This window comes from Hypomesus nipponensis, chromosome 18 (assembly GCF_054491055.1).
Source record: "Hypomesus nipponensis isolate SF chromosome 18, ASM5449105v1, whole genome shotgun sequence".
NCBI classification, from domain to species: Eukaryota; Metazoa; Chordata; class Actinopteri; order Osmeriformes; family Osmeridae; genus Hypomesus; species Hypomesus nipponensis.
In genome coordinates this window covers 6,562,397-6,581,957 of record NC_140378.1, presented here as the reverse complement: position 1 = coordinate 6,581,957, position 19,561 = coordinate 6,562,397, and the positions used below count along the sequence as shown (strand labels likewise).

The 19,561-nt window shown below is 44.8% G+C and overlaps 1 protein-coding gene across 2 annotated transcripts; it reads right to left on the bottom strand.

The window, feature by feature from the left end:
- Positions 1-91: 91 nt before the first annotated feature.
- Positions 92-17,615, bottom strand: LOC146251756 (RNA-binding motif, single-stranded-interacting protein 2-like). Of its 2 annotated transcripts, none has more exons than XM_084680739.1 (14): positions 17,477-17,615; positions 12,133-12,320; positions 8,594-8,652; positions 8,169-8,260; positions 5,944-6,101; positions 5,389-5,468; positions 5,058-5,167; positions 4,763-4,809; positions 4,483-4,576; positions 4,178-4,228; positions 3,960-4,070; positions 3,663-3,743; positions 3,444-3,531; positions 92-3,223 (listed from the first exon to the last, which is right to left on the bottom strand). In XM_084680739.1, the coding sequence occupies exons 1-13, from the start codon at positions 17,546-17,548 to the stop codon at positions 3,457-3,459; spliced, it is 1,218 nt and encodes a 405-aa protein (XP_084536865.1). In that variant the 5' UTR covers positions 17,549-17,615; the 3' UTR covers positions 92-3,223; positions 3,444-3,456. The 2 variants fall into 2 exon arrangements, with proteins under 2 accessions (XP_084536865.1, XP_084536867.1); XM_084680741.1 differs by lacking the exon at positions 17,477-17,615 and adding an exon at positions 15,738-15,861.
- Between the last annotated feature and the right edge of the window lie 1,946 nt (positions 17,616-19,561).

Below are 19,561 nucleotides of genomic sequence, written 5' to 3'. Positions count from 1 at the left end.
TTACTTTCATGAATCATGGCTGGCTAAGAAAATAGATTGTACAGTTTTCAATGGAGAAAGTTGTCTATATACTGTATAATAAAAGGCAAAATAGGTGAAAAAAACAATTACTTTTAATTAAAAAAATTACCCAGCTCAAAAACATTACACAAAAAAACATATTCAAAGCCATAGTTTTCTACAAGGGAAACACGTGGCACGACAGGACAAATAACTGAAAAACCAAACAAGTTGAAAATTTGCCATTGGATACACATGATCATCTAAACAACTACCCAGATCTTTTTTTCACCAGTGATATTTCCACATAATTTGACTTCAGAAAAGTCATTCAACCCACTGTATATTTCATTCTAGATACACAATAGTTACCTACTTCCAAATCTAAAATTAGCAGCACAATATTTAATCTGTTTTAAACCTTTTAGTGAACCATTCAGTGAACTCATAAAAAATGACAAATGCATTAAGAAAATCTTGAATAAAGATGGACTGGAAAATTATTTGGTTTCAGAAAACCTCACAAACTATGGTTTGGACTCAAAACAGTAATTTATTTGTCAAAACGTCTTTCCTGTGTCATGACAAATGCGTTATTGAAGTGATTTGATCCAAATGTACATCAATGCATAACAAAACATGAAACATCTAAGCAGTGCATGATCAAAGTTAACAGAAATCCATTTAATTTGAGTAGCACCTTTTTACGTCTTTCCCAAGTGACAGCTAAGGCATTTCTGTGAAAAAGTGTTACTACTTATCTTCTGATGGAAGCAAACCATCTATTGTCATTCCACAATGACCATGAACTAATAACCAGATTTTAAGATCCCCATCTATGCGCATCAAACAGGAATAGAAAATAAGAATGAGAAAATGACATTGCTCCAATAAGGGTGAAACAGCTTACCGGACCACCGCCCATTTGATGACATCTTTGGTAGTAACACAAAACTAATATCAAACATGTTTGTTCTAAAACGTCAAGGACAGTTCCATTTGAATGGATGGCTGGTGGCCAGTATCCTGTGGTCTGTTCACAAGCTATAGTGTTGAGGGATTTCCTCCAATCACTAAAATTCCCTTTTTGCACGTAATTTCTTTACCATTAGATGGACAGGAAGCCAGGACAGTAATGTTTAAATCAAATAAAACATACATTTGTTGATTTCAAAGCAAGTTATTTGTCCTACCATCATGGGAGCAACACCCATGCACCATCATATGAAAGAATCTGGTATATCTGCAGTATTGCTTTCAGAACAATAAATCTGTTGCATAGATCACCAGCTATTTTGAAAACAAAACAGCATCATTGGACGACTGACTGCGGGTGGGTGTGTTCTTCCAACATTGGACGGAAGAGTGAGGATACTATGGCCACAGTACCAGCTGTGGGCAGGTTTGAGGTCTACTGTGGTTACTGCCTTTCAGAACATCCCAGAACCTTGCTTTTAAACACCCAGCTGAATGTATAGTCCACTAGCATGAGTAATCTGTAATAACATTTATCTTGAATTATCCCCTAAACACTTGGGAGAAAATTCCAGTTAGTCCAATATTTTACTTCCCAGACGTATTTGTTTACTTTTGTGAAAGTACTGAAGTGCCAACGTGACGCAGAGATTACAAACATCGGACCCATCCAGCCTTCTAATCTGATCAACAATAAAACCAGACATAAAGAATCATAAAAATAGCCAAATGCCAAACACAATACTAATATAAAAGCAGGATTGATCACACTGTACATTAAGTCACTCTAATACTGTTTAATAATGCTGTAATTCATCAATAGTTTCATTATGTTGACTAATATAATATTTGCAAAAAGACGGATAGATTTTGGTCAATATAAAATAATAACTGGTCGAATTCAATATAAATTAATAAATAGAAAGTTAATGTAATAAACATTTGTAATTACAGCATTATTACACAGACAGAGCAACTTAAAATCTTAAAAAGCACATATCTACTGTCCAAAAGAACATTTCACTACTTTAAGCATATAGCACACTACCAAAAATAAAGTCAAAACTTCTTGAAAAAATATGGTCGATCTAAAAAGTATTAAAATTGAATAAAAAATCTCTGGGAACGTTCTTTAAATAAAAGTCTGTAAATCAAGATAAAAACTATGAATATTAGAGACCAATCAGCTAAGTGAAACCAAAAAAAGCCATTGTTAATGGCAGGGCCGGTCCTAGGCCCTGTTCATACATCTCGCCAAGGGCGCTGAATGTGCTAGGACAAGCACTGGTTAATGGCATTGTTTATTTTGATCAAAATAAAATTCTCATCTCATTCGAAAACTTTGACTAAAAGAAACTCAAAGTGAAGGAAAAGAGCTTCACAAGCCACTAAAAGAAGAAGCCAGTTGACTGTTAACTACCAGTCATTTGGCATGGACAGTTGTACTTTTGAAATTGTTGATCAATACAATTTGAAGCATTTAGCTATTTATACCTCAACAGAATATCCCTAACGTTAACAATTAAATCCATTGATGTATTGATTGTCTGTAGCTTTTTCCGCATATCCAGACTGTTGGTATGTTATAACATAGAATACATTTGTAGTTATGTTTTTTGTTACATATTACCTCAAGTGCCAAAATTATGAGATAAGAACACTTTTAATTCTGTTCTATTCTGAAATATTTGTTCTGAGTCAAATCTGTGCTTGATAGCACCAACACTGGCCCCAGTTGCAGACATTTTAGAGTACTTTCTTCAAAAACATGAAAGTACTTAAATAGAACAAGGCAGAGTAAAGAGGGAAGAGACTGAAGAAGAGACTCTTGAAATATGTACAAAAAATACAGATTCAAAGCAATAAGAAAACTAAATAGAAAAAAGAAAATGTACATGAGACGTCGCTTCCCTGTTCCCCGTTCCATTACAACGCCCCAGAATGTTTGTAGAAAATCTCTTGATATAATTATGTGCACGCACACACACACACACACAAAAGTGTCATCCTGCTTTGTTTTCGTTTTTTTGTTGTTGTTGACTGGACGAGTAGTTTCTCTTATCAAAATAGACGTTCCGTTCTTGTTCCACATAAACATGTTCCACTGTCATCCTCCTGTCTGGTTAAAGTATAGTTTCTATTGTAAAGTAAAGGTCCACTGTGCAACAGTTCTTAGTCCTCCCCCAGGGCCCACAGTCCACACGCTGAGCTGGACAGTGGGCAGAGGCCCGTGACAATGACTCCACCTCTACAGAAAGAAACAGACAGGAGAAGATGCCACGTCACAACGAGCCTCCAGAAACATGGATAAAGACACTTTAGTTCCACATCACAGTGTCTCATCAGTTAGCTCTGATCAGTTACGTATAGCAGCATGAAATCATCACTCTAGCAACAACAAAAGTACTGATAAACATGTCACGCGCTCGACAGCGCTCTCTAGCTACAACTACATCAGCACGACCCACCTCTGTGTTGTCCTCACTTGCCATGCTGGTAAGAGTAGGCTGTGTGTTCTGTGGGTGTCTCTATGGCAACTTGTTGGACGGCACTTTCCTGAAACAGATGAAAAAAGGGCCGATTTTTCGGACAAAAGTCGCATGTCACAACCCTGAACACTAACACCCAAATGTAAACACACACCGTCATGTATAGTGGGATAAGGTAAGATGCTGTTGGCTTCTTACCTCAACTGAAACGCTGGCAGGAGGCACTTGTGTGTACTGGGGTATGAAGGTCCCCTGCATAGCTGTGTTAGCAGGCATGTACTGAGGAGGAGAACACGGAGGATAAGTTCACTTCACATCAACAATAAGATAAATACATTAAGTTTGTACTACTCAAAGACGCTTTGCAAAGTATACACACAGGCTGTTTGGTAGTAGGCTGTTAAGAGGGGTTTTACATAGCTACCCGGAGTACACTGAAGAGTGTCGACAATAGGGCAGTTGTGATGTCATGTTTTGTGTTTATGTGAGTCTCACCGTGCCAGCGTTGGCCATGGAGAGGTGACTAAGTTGTTGGGTGAGAGGGCCCATCATTGAGGTGGGCTGGATGGACATGGTGTGGTCCATCCCTGGCGTCAACACCGCCCCCTGCAGACACAGACACATTCACAGTTAGTACGTTAATACACACACACCCACCACACATTTACATTCCTGGCCTTATGGTGTGAATAGAATAGAACAGAATCGCTCACTGTGGGCTGCATGAGGTATGACTGGTGATGCATCCAGGAGGGGTTATGAACCTGCAGAACACACACACACACACACAAGCACCAATCTTCACAAGAGGTCTACTCCTCTGCATCACAGACGGATACACCTCGAGTCAGTACTGTACCTATTGAACAAACACTTGCATAAAAAGCCACGGAAAGCCTGATTCCGAAAGTCATTAATAATGTATGAGCATTTGGAGAGTGGGCTCTTTGCTCGCCCACCTAATGGGGCTTCACTGTTCTCATTCTACACACAGCTGTACAACAGAGTGGGCATGGACCTGGTAGGTAGACACTGGGGAATGCATGTACGGAGAGAGGGAGGTCTGGGCAATCATCCGGTTAGGAGCCATGCTGTAGGGAGACGAATAGAATCTGGAGAGAGAGAGAGACAGAACTCCAATGTGTAACCATAATGTATGTATTTCAGACCACGGGTCCATCTCGGTGTTCAATACTGAGCCTCTTAATATTACAATTGCAGACCATGATATTTGATGGCTTGGCATATGTTAGTCTACCTATATGTTTTGACGATTTAACATAACAACATAGTCCTACCCATTCTGTAAGGCTGTGGTGGGGTCGTACGCCAATGTCATCCCTCCCTGTGGACAAACAAGGGACAGACTCAAACATCCAAGAAAGGTTTGCCGCCTGTTTTCTAAACGCGGTGTGAACATTGTTGTAAATATACATGGTGCGTATGTTGTCCCTCCATACGGTCACAAGCTAGGCAACCCACACCGCGGGCACACAACAGAAGGGAACCAGCCTCGACGACCGTTCCAAACCCCAGGGAAGAGCGAGCGTCACACCGATGCTTCCCCACAGCGCCTGAGCGGCTGGTCCTCACCGTGTCTCCGTCCCTGCCCCAAGGCCGTCCATTCTGGAGGTACTTCCCCTGGCTGAGGCGCTTCTTCTGGCCTCCGTCTGCAAACTTACACAGGAGGGGCTCTGCCGGAACTGGAGGTTGGAGAGATGGGGAGCAGTGGTGTTATGAAACGCAGCACCCAAGGGTCACCCTCCTCTGTATGGGGTCAGATACTGTGGGGGAGGCTTTCTAATCAGCTTTCCTCGGCTAGGCCGTGTGATGAAGAGGGGGAATCTGGACTTCTTTGATGTGCTGTTCAAGTTGCCAATGCAAACATCTGTGTGGTGAGAGGTGCTGTGCAGAGGAGCCTCACCGGGAACACCTGGTGGGGTTTTGATATATTTGCCGTTGAAGTGCTGAATGATGGTCTCACATTTCTCCTTCGACTCCATCCTGAGGGGGGGAGGGAGAAAGGGGGCATATTTTTGGCCCTTTCGAATCATTCCTTGACAGAATATTTCATTTGGAGAAAAAAAATCCTCACTTTGAACTGTTCAAAACACCTCATACATTTAGGGGCTCTGGTTTTCTTTCAAGTACCAGACAGCTGTAGTTGGAGGGATTGGTACAGTGTGTGCTAACCCCTGTGGCCACCAGATGGCTCTCTCTGCAGATAGTTCAGTCTCCCTTCTCAGGCTAGGGGGTGTTTTTAGGCCTAGCTCTAAGGCGATGATGGATAAGGAATCTCCCAGCCACAATTTTACGTGGCCCACCTGATCGATCAGGCCAAACAAATTTGCAAACCGACTTCAAACAAGCTCCAAGGCAGCCACACATTTCTTACCTACAGATCCCATCAGAGAAATCGATCCTGGTGTTGATAAGGAGGATGCTTAGTCTAAGTCTGACCCCGCCTGCAGTGTTTTACCTGGCGAAGCCGACCCCCCTGCTGTTCCCGGCGGCGTCGCGGAGGATGCGTGTGGAGATGACCTGGCTGAAGGGCTTCAGCATGGCCTCCAGCTCCTGCTCGTCCATGGACACAGGCAGGTTGGAGATGTACAGGTTGGTGGGGTCTTGTTCCTGTTGCTATGGGAGAGACGGCCAGGGAAAGCGCATGAGTGTGCGTGGGGGCCGTCAATCGGAAAGTGTCATAACCATGAGTCACATATGCTTGAGAGCAGAACTTGAGCAAATGGCTACTTTTAGCTTGAGGAAATGTTCCTTGTTTCGAGGGAAACGGAAGCAGGGTCGGGGTGCGGAGAGATGTTCCTAACACCTGACTAACAGAGAAGACAAGCTGGCGCCTGGTTGACAGCGCTGCCTCGGCCTCCATGCCCAGAGGACATGTTGCCTAGCTCATTGTAAATGCAGCTGAAACTGAAATGGGGATTTGAGTCAACAGATACAAGGCTGTTCTTTTGGTTTGTTTTTCATTGATTCCCAGATAAAGGGTGAGAACGTCCCAGGGAGAGGAGGAGGAGGAGGGGGAGGGGCTAAAATAATATGAGATCTGGATAGAGAAAGTAGTAGTGGAGTTGACATAACAGTCTCTGGCTCGATCTTCTCTCTCGCCCTCTCTGTCTCTCCCACAAGAACACTGCTCGGCGCAGAGGCAGGTGTCAAACCTGATTCAGACTCGACAGAGCATGACGCCATTGCAGTCTCCAGTGGCAATCTACAGTTCATGGATGTCATGTGTAGAAACATCTGTAGCAGGTTCTCAACAGGGCCATCCTCACGTGTCCTCAGGCATGAACCAGTATCTCTGTCGATCCTGACCTAGAATCCATAGGCCAGACAGGACCGGTTCTGTGGGCTTGCATGCGTTAGTCCAATCATGCAGATTTGGCAACACTTAAGGTGTAGTCCTCAGAGACCGGCTTGAGAAATTCTTGTTTTATGTCACAGGGGTTTGATTGATTTGATCCCTATCCGTCTGCTACCTGCCCAAACAAATTGAATCTGCGGAGGTAAACAGCTAAAGATAGCCCAGCGATATCCAATCTGGGTCTCTCCCGAGTGGCTGCTTTGCATATTCATTACTTGGGTGTGCAGATGTGATTAAAAAGCTGTAAATGCATTTCAAATTCGTCTCCCCCTCATGAATAATGCATTTGTGATTGCTGCAACCTGTGTTGGAGGTGAATCCCCCCTCCCTCGTCCCCCGCACCACGATGAGGCGACTAGAAGCGCCAATTGAAACCAGGAGGAGAGGAGGACTGTGGGTTTCACCAGGAATTACTCACCATGAGTCAGAAGCTTGGGCTGACGTCAATGTAAGTCAAGTTGTAAAACCTTCACGGCCGACACCCGAGTGAAATCGGGTTCCTTTTTGTGAGCGAGAATGTCAGTGATCCAGCTTAGGGAGACAGAGATCGGCTTTTCCGGGGTGTTAGGTGTGTGTGTGTGTGTCAATGTTCCAGCTGAGCTGAGGTTGGGGGCAGGAGGAGGTGGTGGTGGTGGTGGTGGTGGTGGAGTGTGTGGTTGCCAAATGTACTCACAGTGTGTGTGTGTGTGTGTGTGTGTGTGTGGGGCGGGTGGCTGGGCGTGGGGCCCTGCAGAGCGGGGAGCCGCTCAGACACTGACTCAGACACCACAAGGGAGAACAGACGAGCTCTTTGTGCAGGGAGCTCTGGAAACAGGCTCAGGGACACACTCCCTCAGCGCTGTCACTGAGCAATCCCCTGTAGTGCACACACATACGAGCACACACTACATGCATGCCCACGCATGTGCACTCACAAGCATGTCTGGGACTTCACACACACAAACGTACACACACAAACATGCATATTAACACGCATATACAGCTTCTCTCTTGAGGCACTGTCAACACAGGAGCCCAAGGATAACCAAAACAAGTCACACCCTGAGGCCTGACATGCCAGAGGGAGAGAGAGAGAGAGAGAGAGAGAAAGAGAGAGAGAGAGAGAGAGAGAGAGAGAGAGAGAGAGAGAGAGAGAGAGAGAGAGAGACAGAGAGAGAGAGAGAGAGAGAGAGAGAGAGAGAGAGAGAGAGAGAAGAGCAAAAGAGGAAGTCAGAGTGGTCAGTGGCTGTAGTCTGACTATGTCTGTGGGGCCCAGAGAACAGATCCTGGTGTGTATGTGTGTGTGTCTGTGTGTGTGTGTGTGTGGGGGGGGGGGGTAGTCTTACCTTGGCCATCTGGGCCTGGACGCCCCCTGCCTTCAGCGCTGTCACCGCCTTCTGTGCTGCGGCCGGACTGTCAAAGTCAACAAATCCATAGCCTACACACACACACACACACACACACATACACATGCACACACACGTCACACAAGGAAATCTACACTCGGATCTGGCATATCACATGATGGTAGAGTGTGTACCTACGTGTGGGACTGTGTGTGTGCAACTACAGTCGACAGATGTGTCGCGATACAACTATACCCACCTAACTTGTTAGTGTTACATCACAACACACACACACACCTGTGTTGAACCAGGAAGAACACGCACACTATGTGGAACACAATACCTCAGCTCGAGGGCATTTACAGGGATCCCTATCTGTCACGGGAACACACCATCATCCTACCGTGACCTGCTGTTTTCCTCACCTTTGCACTTGTTGGTGGACTTGTCCAAGATGGCTTTGGTGGATACGATCTTCCCATAGCTGTCAAACCCAGAAGCAGATGGTTATGGTTGACAGACTCGTTTGAGTAGTCACACTTGACTGAGAAGAGATGTATCTGTCTATTAAAACAAACACAGATCTGCTGAGGATGTTTAACATGACTTCCTGGAACGCAAAATGTAGCAGACTGAAATTTGAACCGCCCAACTATTTTAACTTTAAGCACGATCCTGTGTAATGGTTTCCTACATAAAAGTGTGTTGGAGCGAAAACACTTAAAAACTGTTGCTTCACAGGGCCGTTTCATCACTTGCGGCATAACGTCAAATGGTACGTTGCAGAATGCAAGCACTCCCATTTACCATCCGCATCACAATGCATTATCAGTAAGTAGAGGTGCCATATCGTCTGTCTGGCCCTAAGTATCCAGCAGGCCTATAGGATTCACTTTATATCTTGAGCTCTAAGCTGCTGCAGGCCTGTGGGATTTATCCATCCCTGCCGCTCGATCTGCTGCCATCTCTCCCGGCGTGTATCTGCATTGTAACCTGATCTCCCTCTCCCTGGCTGTCCTGGATAGCACTAGGCTGGCTCCCACCCACACTATCACGCTGCTAACATCCCCCTACAGCTAGCTACCACTACAGCCACACCACACAGCAGCCCTTCTCTCCTGGGTCCTAGCGGCGCTCCCTGTTTGCTCTGTGTAGGTGGCTGCCTGATGTCTGGGTTACAGTCGTCATGGTTGTAATAGGTTACCTCAGGCTGAATGGGAGAAATATTACTCTGTTATTACAATCTGTTGGCATATAAACTGAATTATGCCGCATTATATCACTGTAAGTCAAATCAAAATGTGAGGGAAATATGAGCAAAGTGTTGCTTGGTTGACATTTATACAGCAAGCACTTCGAAGACTACTTCAGCAGTCTATTAGTTCAGGTAGAGAAACGATCTATAACGTAATTTTGTATATAATATATACAATAATAAAAGCAGTCTTCCTTGAGTCAGCTTCCTGGCAGTCATTGGTCTCTGTGCTCTGTTAGGAACACATATTGGCATTTGCAGTGTATTTTATGGACTTTTATGGACTTATGTACCTCATATTGGTGTTAAATAAATCAGACTTTCAAATGGAGACACTGAACACTACAGTACAACTAGAAAGTCTCTATGCAAACTCGCATTATGTTTTTTGATCCCATCCTAGCGTTACTATTTCATGATTTTCCAATCTTGAGACTTAAGTTGATGACACATAGAACACACATAAATCTCCATGTCACAGCATTACCATAAGGGACATGTAAAACAGCAGCATGCATTTTACATGTGTGTGCTTGATCAGAGTGCCAGACTATAATATGCTTTAGCAGAGGCGGTTGCTCGTGCTCTAGGCTCGAGCTATACGATGCAACGTTTGCCAGCCCCCTGTACTCTGGAGTACTGGGAGTGTTTCACCTCGGAGCTCTGCGATGCGGAGCACACCGCGCACCCGGAACAGAGACCCAGCCATGTGAGGAGGAGAGAGAGCGATGTGTCCGTGATCTCATTGGTCAAGCTAGCGGAGCTGAAGCAGAATCTGGGGTCAGTCATCCAGAGATGGGGAGAGAGAGAGCGAGAAAGGGAATGCACTCTTCCCTCATCCCTGGCTCTCTCTCACTTCCTCCATTCCCACATTTCAGAGAGCATGCGTCCAGCAACTTCCACTGAGTTGTGTCAGCTTTGAAGGGGGGGGGGGGGGGGGGTGGTTGCAGGTTCTTGGTTATTGTGTGGGCATATCTGTTGCTGCTCTGAGATACCAGGAAAAAAACTTTTTTTTGTTCTTTTTGTTCTGTGCGTCATTCTGTGCAGGCGGAGGCTTTTCTTCCAGTCATGCTGGAAATTCAGTTAGAGGGTCATTCCGGCATGCGGCATGATTTCATCAGCTCGACTAAGAAGCAAGATTCCCTGCAGTGATTTGTGCGGCTCTGTAACGCCAGAAATATGAGACCCCTCCCACCAAAGAGCACCACCTGACATAGAAACCCTCAGCCTTCCACCACTCCTCACACAGACTCTCTCTCCCTCTCTCCCTCTCTCCCTCTCTCCCTCTCTCCCTCTCTCCCTCTCTCCCTCCCTCCCTCCCTCCCTCCCTCCCTCCCTCCCTCCCTCCCTCCCTCCCTCCCTCCCTCCCTCCCTCTCCCTCCCTCCCTCCCTCCCTCCCTCCCTCCCTCCCTCCCTCCCTCCCTCCCTCCCTCCCTCCCTCTCCCTCCCTCCCTCCCTCCCTCCCTCCCTCCCTCCCTCCCTCCCTCCCTCCCTCCCTCTCCTCCCTCCCTCCCTCCCTCCCTCCCTCCCTCCCTCCCTCCCTCCCTCCCTCCCTCCCTCCCTCCCTCCCTCCCTCCCTCCCTCCCTCCCTACTCTCCATCCCCCTCTCCTCATGTCGTTGCCCTTGTTTGTCTTTCCCTTTCCCCTGGGCACACTGTTTCCTGTAGGGCCGAACAGCCTCCTGTGAGCCATATCTTCCAGACAGCTGTAAAACAGCAAGCCTCTCCCACTCTCTCTCTCTCTCCCTCTCTTTCTTTTACGTCTCTCTCTGTCTTTCTGTCTCTAACATATCTCTCTTTTTGTCCGCATTTCTCCCCCTCTCTTGATCTCTCTCCTCTTCTCTCCAACGTCTCCCAGCTGCTCTGTTTCTCATCAGCAGGCTCCAGTATCCAATTAAGAAGAAAACCAGCTCATTCATCTCATCCCAACTTGTTTTGATCTGTCTGCTTTAAGATCTAACAAACAGGGCTCACGTGATCCCTGCTGCCTGGATTCTGATCGCACGCTTCCCGCATGACAGGCCTTCAACATCACGACGAGCGCAGATGATGTTCCACAGAGACATCTCAGTCCAGAATAGGGGAGCCTTTATGTTGCGATGACAAGACCCTTGTACTCTGTGTAAGGCCCCTAAACTCTCTGGTGTGCAGCACTGTACGCAGGGGAACAGTGAATCATATCGTATGGGAGAGGAAAAAAACAGCCAGCGTATGAGGGACAGAGACTCAACACGCCGAGGGCCTGGGCGTTGGAAAGTCTCCCCTCAGTTGTGCCCAGCTGAAAGGATCTCAGATCGGGGGCCCAAACTTATGTTGATCTTTCCAGAAGGCCACTGACTGGTGATGGCACAGGAAGACCGAGTGGAGGAGCTTAGCCGCATTGCAGTGTGAGAACTGTACATGCTTGTGGTTTCAGTGTTAGCATGTATTATGGTAATGTCATATATAATTCAACTATGTAAAGGGTGTGTCAAAATGTATATATTACATGATGTATATTTTATAATGTACTGGATATTGGAACAAGTCAATCACTTAAATCACTTAAAAGCCATCTGCTTTTTACCCTGCATTTTCATCCCCACCCTTCCTCCCCTCTCTTGTTGTCTGTTTGACAGTGAGTATTCAGCCAGACGGTGGATTATGTGTGTGTGTGTGTGTGTGAGTGTGTGTGTGTGTGTGTGGAGCAGCATGTCGGTCAGGTACTCACGGCTGACAGAGATTGACCAGGTCCTGGTCTGTGGTTCCTGGGTGGAGGCCACGGATGTAGAGGTTGGTTTTACTCAGCTGGTCTCCTCCACCTCCTCCACTGCTGTTGCTGCTGCCATTGCTGCTGCTCCCAGGGGTGGTGTTGGGACTGGTTGGGGCCATCTGATAGTTGGAGGACACATATGTTTGCTGGGAGGAAGAGAGGAAGAGAGAGAGGACAAGCGCGTGAGCTGCCAGGAATGATGCTGTGAAAAGTGGTGTTTTCCACGCGTTCACAGCCTGACGCCTTCCTGAGAATGGAACTGGGAGATTTTAGGGAGCATTTGAGGCTTCATTGCTTTCAAATGCTCAACTCAACTATTCAGGGCAAAATATAGTCATGACAAAGTCCGTATTTAAACCATTTATTTGCTGTTGGACAATCGAATGACACAATAATGATTCCAGTATGATTGCTTATTCAGGCAGCACTCTGATACACCAGCATCCAGGTTCTCATGGCCCACTAAGTCTCTCTCACCTTGGGGCTAGATTGGAGAAGATCAATTAAGAACACAATTAGTTGGATCACCAGTTACAAGGGCTGGTTAAGCTAAAGGCATGCTGTCAATAGCAGCTCACAGACCCAGGGTCACTTCCCAGCAATCAATACAAATTCAAGTCCTACATCTCTGTGGCGACTTTCATCATTCTGGATATTGTGGTGGTTGGCTAACAAGGGGAACACAGTCAAATTTAAACTTCACCTGCGACTGTAATGTAATTGAAATACTTTTACATCTACAACTATTGCCTTCTATATGAATTACATTTGGGTTGCCTGCTCGCAACAGTTCGATATTGAGTTAACCCCCCCTTTGAAATAAAATCATTAACGGATTTGACGAGTCACAGGCCACACAAGTCGATATTCACTTTCATTTAAAACCTGAGAGAAAAGGATGGATGAAGTTGGAAAGACAGAATAAACTATGATAAACCGACTAAAGTCCAAATCTCTTGGTTTCATTTAGAAAGAAACATGGTCTTGTTTCAAAACAGAAATACACTGACAAAGACAACAGACTGTTAGGGTTAGGCATAGTCTTTGATGAAACCACATCAATGGAAAATCCCCATTAAAACAGCTTCCTGGTCTTAGACAAGGGATCCATATCCGTGCCTGAAACTGACCCAACGGTTTCACTTTCATACTGCAGCCCTGTGTCTTCATGTTTGGGCTATGTTTGGCTCTCTCATTGACTTGCCATCAGTCTTAGAGGAGGAACTTTTTCATTAGTGAGGGTCACTAAACCCACCCGCGGCAACAAAGGGCTGGCTTGTTGGACACCAGAAGGTCACTTCAGGACCACTGGCCTATTAACAGAACAGCAGTAGAGCAGGAATAGAGCTTATTATCCTCTTCCCGTCAAATGACTTCTTGAAAACACCCACTTAATTGTTGTTATGCATTTAATGTATTATGGAAGCTGAATTAGGACTACCTCTAAACTGTATCAACGGCATCATCATACTAAGATTATAAAAAAGCTTTACTAGGTCAAATCCATTGATTAATCTATAATTTGTTGATCTTGAAGCCAGTTCTTCTGTATACAACTCCTACTATCATCTTTGAGGATATTAACAAATGAGGACTATCGGATTCTATACTGTATTTTGGTAGGAATATGAATGGTGATATCCATTTCTGAGGTCAATCCCAATCACTGCTCTACACGCACGTTTTATGAATCCTTCCCTGTGGGTGTGCGTACATTTTCCTCTGCAAACACAAATGAGCAAACTCCTCTCTAATATCCCCCTCTCTTTTGCATCAATTTACCGTTGTTTGTTTTTCCACCGTCACAGCCTCCTCCAGAGAGGAGTGATGAAGGCCAGCAGCGTATCCGGCATCTACGCACCTGCATGGAGAGGCCGGGGAAGGGAGGACTGCTTCGAGTCCTGGGCACATCCAGTGCTTTCTAATTGGCGACGGCGCTTGTTAGCGTAGAGTGCTAATCCCTCTCATGTGCTCTCCGGTCAGAAGGTAGACTGTCTCATTAAGGAGCGCTCCGTTTGGCTTGTTGTGAGGAAGGACCAGGCAGAGGCTCACCCACCAGCCCCCCATCTGCAGCGCCCAACCGCGCCAGGTGTTTGTGCCACACATACAAAAACATACCCGTCCCTACGGGCAGCGCAGTAAATAAGCAGGCCATTGAGTCAACGCAGCACATTGATGCCAAGCACTTCTCAACTGGCCTAAGCCCATATGCATGGCCGCCTTATCAGTGTTATTACAACCATGATGTACAGGGACCAACCGTAAACAATGTTCCACTGTAGCAGCATACTACAAAACAAGGTCCCTCCCCCCTTGACCCCCACATGAGCAGGTCAGCACTGTGCAATGCAGGGAGGGGAGCCTGTGTATGGTAAGCAGTGGATCGTGCATGCATGACCACGAGTCACGAGGCTCACGTTACTGCTCTGCTCTTCTGCTTACAACAGCACCACTGGACTGTCTTGTCAGCATGGACGATATGAACTCACAGTTAGTCGACGCCGCGAGCTTGACCCCCTGGGCCGTCTAATGGCTGTCCTTCCTGCTTCGCCTGTCAGGCTTCCCTCAACAGAGCCCCGGAACACGTTCTCTCTCGCAGTTCCATACAAGCACCACAATGGGAAGTCTTCACATTCTTTACATTCCGACGCGGTAAACAAATGTTTGTCCACGACCTCTAGTGAGTGGTCTCATTCAGAGGATGCTAGAGGAGGAGTAGGTTGCAGTCACCAGAACATTAACTGAGTTCTGCAGCGTGCCTGTGATTCCTGTGGTAGATATAGGATGTACCTATCTGAACTAAAATACCACAAACTAAACATGGTCTGTTGGGAGAACATAAACAGCATGTATGTGAGTGAGTGAGTGAGTGAGTGAGTGAGTGAGTGTGTGTGTGTGTGTGTGTGTGTGTGTGTGTGTGTGTGTGTGTGTGTGTGTGTGTGTGTGTGTGTGTGTGTGTGTGCTACAGTCTGGGGACTGATGAGCTGATGGCTGAGTGTTGGACCTGGAGGGTATTCCCAAGAGGGATGCAAGTGATTTAGGGACAATAGATAAGAGAATTTACTGAAGGTAACGACAACCTAATCACTGGCCATCAGTCAGGGCAGGGATTAAAAAGTACATTTGAACTACACAAATGGCCAGTTGTTCTTAATATTCACAATAACATATTTTCGACCATATTCAACATTATAAAAAGTACAACCAAGCACATACAATGATAGTAATCCTTACTGTACATGTACATTTTTGATATCCTGGAGACAGGATACTATTTCTATGAGATATGGGTATGAGAAGATTCTAAACATTCTTATACAGCCTTAAGACATTAAAGAATACAAGTTAACGCACTGTAAGCTGTTGAGTAACAAGCTCCCAACACATCATTTGTCAACACATTTCTGTTACAAGAACATCACACATAGGTGACTCACAACATCAATTATGTTCCAGAACAACTTACTGCTGAAAGTAACACATTTTTGTAGACATTTCTAATACACTGACATTCTCATATAGCCTATAGTATAGACAAAACACAGCTAGACATGTTGTCCTACCTGCTTGGTAAAAGGGATTTTAAAAGGCACAGTGGAGAAGATCATGTTGATGAAAATTGGATGTGCTGTTACAGGTCCAAGAAAAAACTAGAAAAAAACTGCTGACTATTTTCAACCTGTGCCACCAAATCTTCAATATAGGCATGCAGGTGAAAGCTCTCGTTTGGCCTATTCCTCATGCAATTCTAACTTAAAACGGGCAAAACCCCTAAGAGCAAGCAAACGGTTCTGTGATTAACAGAAAAATAAACCCCAACCCATAAAACATGGAGGGAGATTAACACCCCCTTTAAAGAAGAAAACTCTGTCTTGTCCAAGTGAACTGAATCACTGACAGCCAAGAAATAAAGGTATGCGAAAGGGAGAGAGTGGGGGAAAAAGAAACCGGGGAAAGCGGGGAGGGGCGGTAAATCGAAAGCAGAAGAAAGGGAGGGAGAAAAATCCTCTTAATCCTTTTGTTCCCCCACTCTTTCCGTGTACTAAAAGACATAGACCAGAGGTGACCACTTGACGTTGTCAGATTTCTCTCTGTGAGACTTCTCAGCTCTCACAATGGGAAACTAAGGCCGTCTTTTTTCTGCAAAAAGACTTCAGCTTGAAAAAGCATACACCCCTCTTGAAATAAGCACATTTTGTAGAAGCTAGAATTCCAGGAATTCCAGGTCATTAATCTGTGCAATCTGAATTCCTGCCAACCATGAGGCAGGGAAAGAAATAACATAGCTAGGAGAGGGAGTTGGGGTTGAGTTTCAGTAAAGACACACTGCATCTGCAATGTTGTGTTCTGCCAGCAATTAAAAACCTTATAACACTGGACAACACTTTACAGTTATTAAGCATCCATTTTCTTTAGCCATCATTAAAACCAATGGACCATCCCAAACACACCAGTTTTCAATCACTAACAGAGAATGCACATTTACGTAAACTGCATTATGAAAGCAAACAAATGTTTCATGCTTATTGACAGAGAAGGACTTCCTCAATATCAAGCAATTAGTGTTATCTACTCCGTGGAAACCTACATTGTTTGAAAATTGTCAATAAACGTAGGCCAACGTTAATGTGTAGGATAATTTCAAGTACAATTCATGTGGATTAGGCACAATATTAATGCAGACGAATAATTACACCAGCGTCATAGACTATATTTCAGCAACTGTTAGCGTAACTGTGCTTATGGGTATCCTACTACTTTTTCATTCTGGCATACGGACGTTTCCAGCCATCATCGTAGAATTTCTAAGGGGTGGAGCATAGGCTAGCCTTTAAGCGTAAAAAAAACTTTCGGTTAACTTGCGGTTTATTCAATGAACCCTATTGAACAGATAATCCATCACTAAAGCTGGAGGCATTTTATTTCGTTTATAAGTTCATAGTTAACCTTTTAGAAAAAAGACAAGCTTTTAATTATTTCCACACAATTTGCTCAGCAAGTTGAATCCTTTCATTGACTATATCCCTCTTTAAACATGGATAGAGCCGAACGATTTCACATCCGCATGAGAATACGTTTATGGCCATAACGGTCATTAAACGCATTTGCACAACATTATTACAGTGATAAATTAAACACAGTGTGGAATAGTAACCCTGACTTTAGTTGATGTGTTGAATGATCCACTTTCAAGGACACTGCAGATTAATGTCGAGCAACATAACTGCCGATACAAATGTACGAATTACTCCACAGTCAAATATCTACTGTTCGAAAAGGGTATTATAAGGCACTGTTTTACCTTCTTACTATTTCTGCTGGTATAACCGCCGTATGGGTTGATTCCTGTCCTTGGCGGTACGGAGAGCAGCATTTTTGCAGCACTATGTCCGGAGTGGAGAGCACAGCCAAGGCAGTCAGCTGACGTCAGCCAGGGAAATTCAGTTTGGAATCTGTGTTAGTGATTGGAAGTCGCGCTCTCAGCCTCTGCTGTGCGCGCTTGAGGTTAAATTGTTATTTTCTTCCATGCATGATGCATTTCTGATGGCTACCATGTGTGTGTTGTATGTTTTGGGTTTTGAAGACTCTATGAATTAGACCAACTGTAATAATCTCTATGAATTAATTTTAATATTACTTGAAACAATGTAATATTTTATCATATCACTTTACTCGCAAGCTTTCTCGAAAAACAGGGTTGAGGATAGTTGAAAGAAAGATTGAGATAAAAAGTATAAAGTAGCCTTTGGCAATGGGCAACACGATGTAAAGTATATGTCCATTGTATGCACCTTCATTCCACAGTAAATTATCTGTTTGTGTTAACTTACACGGCAAAAAAAAAAAAATTCTGATTTTGATTCTCAGACAATAGTGTCCTTGGATGGCTCTTATATCCATGTGAATGACAAGTGTTTTCATAATCAACGCAAGTTGCTTGGCAACTAAGTCCCCCGACCCCTTGCAATGGCTTGTCTACAAGGCTGATTAGCCCTCAAGTGTGCAGTGTAGGCCAACGCAAGAGTTCACGCTCTCACATTGGCCTGAAATGTGCACATTGTTGCTATGACTGACAAAAGTTGAATAATCCATGCAGGTGAGACACTTCAGATGACTCTCATGAATTTCATCCAGATTTCATCATTAGGTCTAGGCTATACCTTGTCAAATCAGACAAGAATAAAAGGATAGGCTTGCTTTTGTGTGAATTGATGAAAGGCCTTACTCCTTAATTAGGAGGAGTATTGAATGTACCAGACATTCTTTGTAATTGAATATCGTGTGATAATGTTCCATGTTTTTATAAAACAATAACATAGTTAAAATAATTGACTGTTGATGTTAGAGCCAAATGGGGTGGGAGTTCCACTGGGCTAAAGGACAGTTTGGTCTGTGACTCAGTGTAGAGTCCATCAGAGTCAGCCAACCAGCCAGCCGGTCAGCCAACCAGCCAGCCGGTCAGCCTGCCAGCCCACACAGTTCACCAGTACTGGGAAACTGAATATTCAGGAAAGAGGCTCATGGACAGGATGGGGAAGAGAAGGGTTGTAAAACAGAAAATCCCCAGTTAGTCAATTACAACTGACAAATCACTGCCGATGACGTTGTTTTGCGAAATAATTCAACTCTACATTAAAATGCCTATGTTGGTTTTTGGTTTAGTTAACAGCAAGGCTGCATCACACAGTCATTGGCTACAGACGTCATTTCAAATGAGTTACCACAGGATGCCTTCCGTACTTGCCTGCCATTTGTATTCCGGTAATCTATGAATCCTGTGAAAGAGTAGGAAGAGAACTTTGTTCGATCCTGGTCCTGCAGCTAAGGGAACATTTGGTGGGGGGGTGGGGGGCTCTGGCTGTCACTGCATGCTACACATTCCTCAGGTGTTAGTATAGCAGACTCAGTAATCAGCTCTCTGCAGAAGCACGCACATTCACCTATCCAATCTACCTGTAAGGCTAGACCAGTAGAAGCCTGACATGAGACATCAGATACAGAAGCGACGGTGAATTATCTTTAGTCATAGTTTGTCAGGAACAGATATTGCCGGGTACATTAACTTTAACCATATTATTAACTGAATTCCTTTAAATTGTTTTGTTCAAAGCACCTTTGGGGATGCATGCTGAGTGTATATTGTATGTATGAATGTGTGTGTGTCCGTGTGTGGGACTCTGTGTCAGTGTGTGTGAAAGAGAGTGAGAGAGAGTTCTGAGACATGATTTATGCAACAACAATCAATCTTGTTCCAAGGCCGAGGGCTGGTTGTTAGCCAAGCATACTGCATACAGTGCAGTGCTGTGACGCCATACAGCTGGCCCACTGAGGCACAACATTGGTCAACAAACACACACCCACACATACAGACACACACACACACACA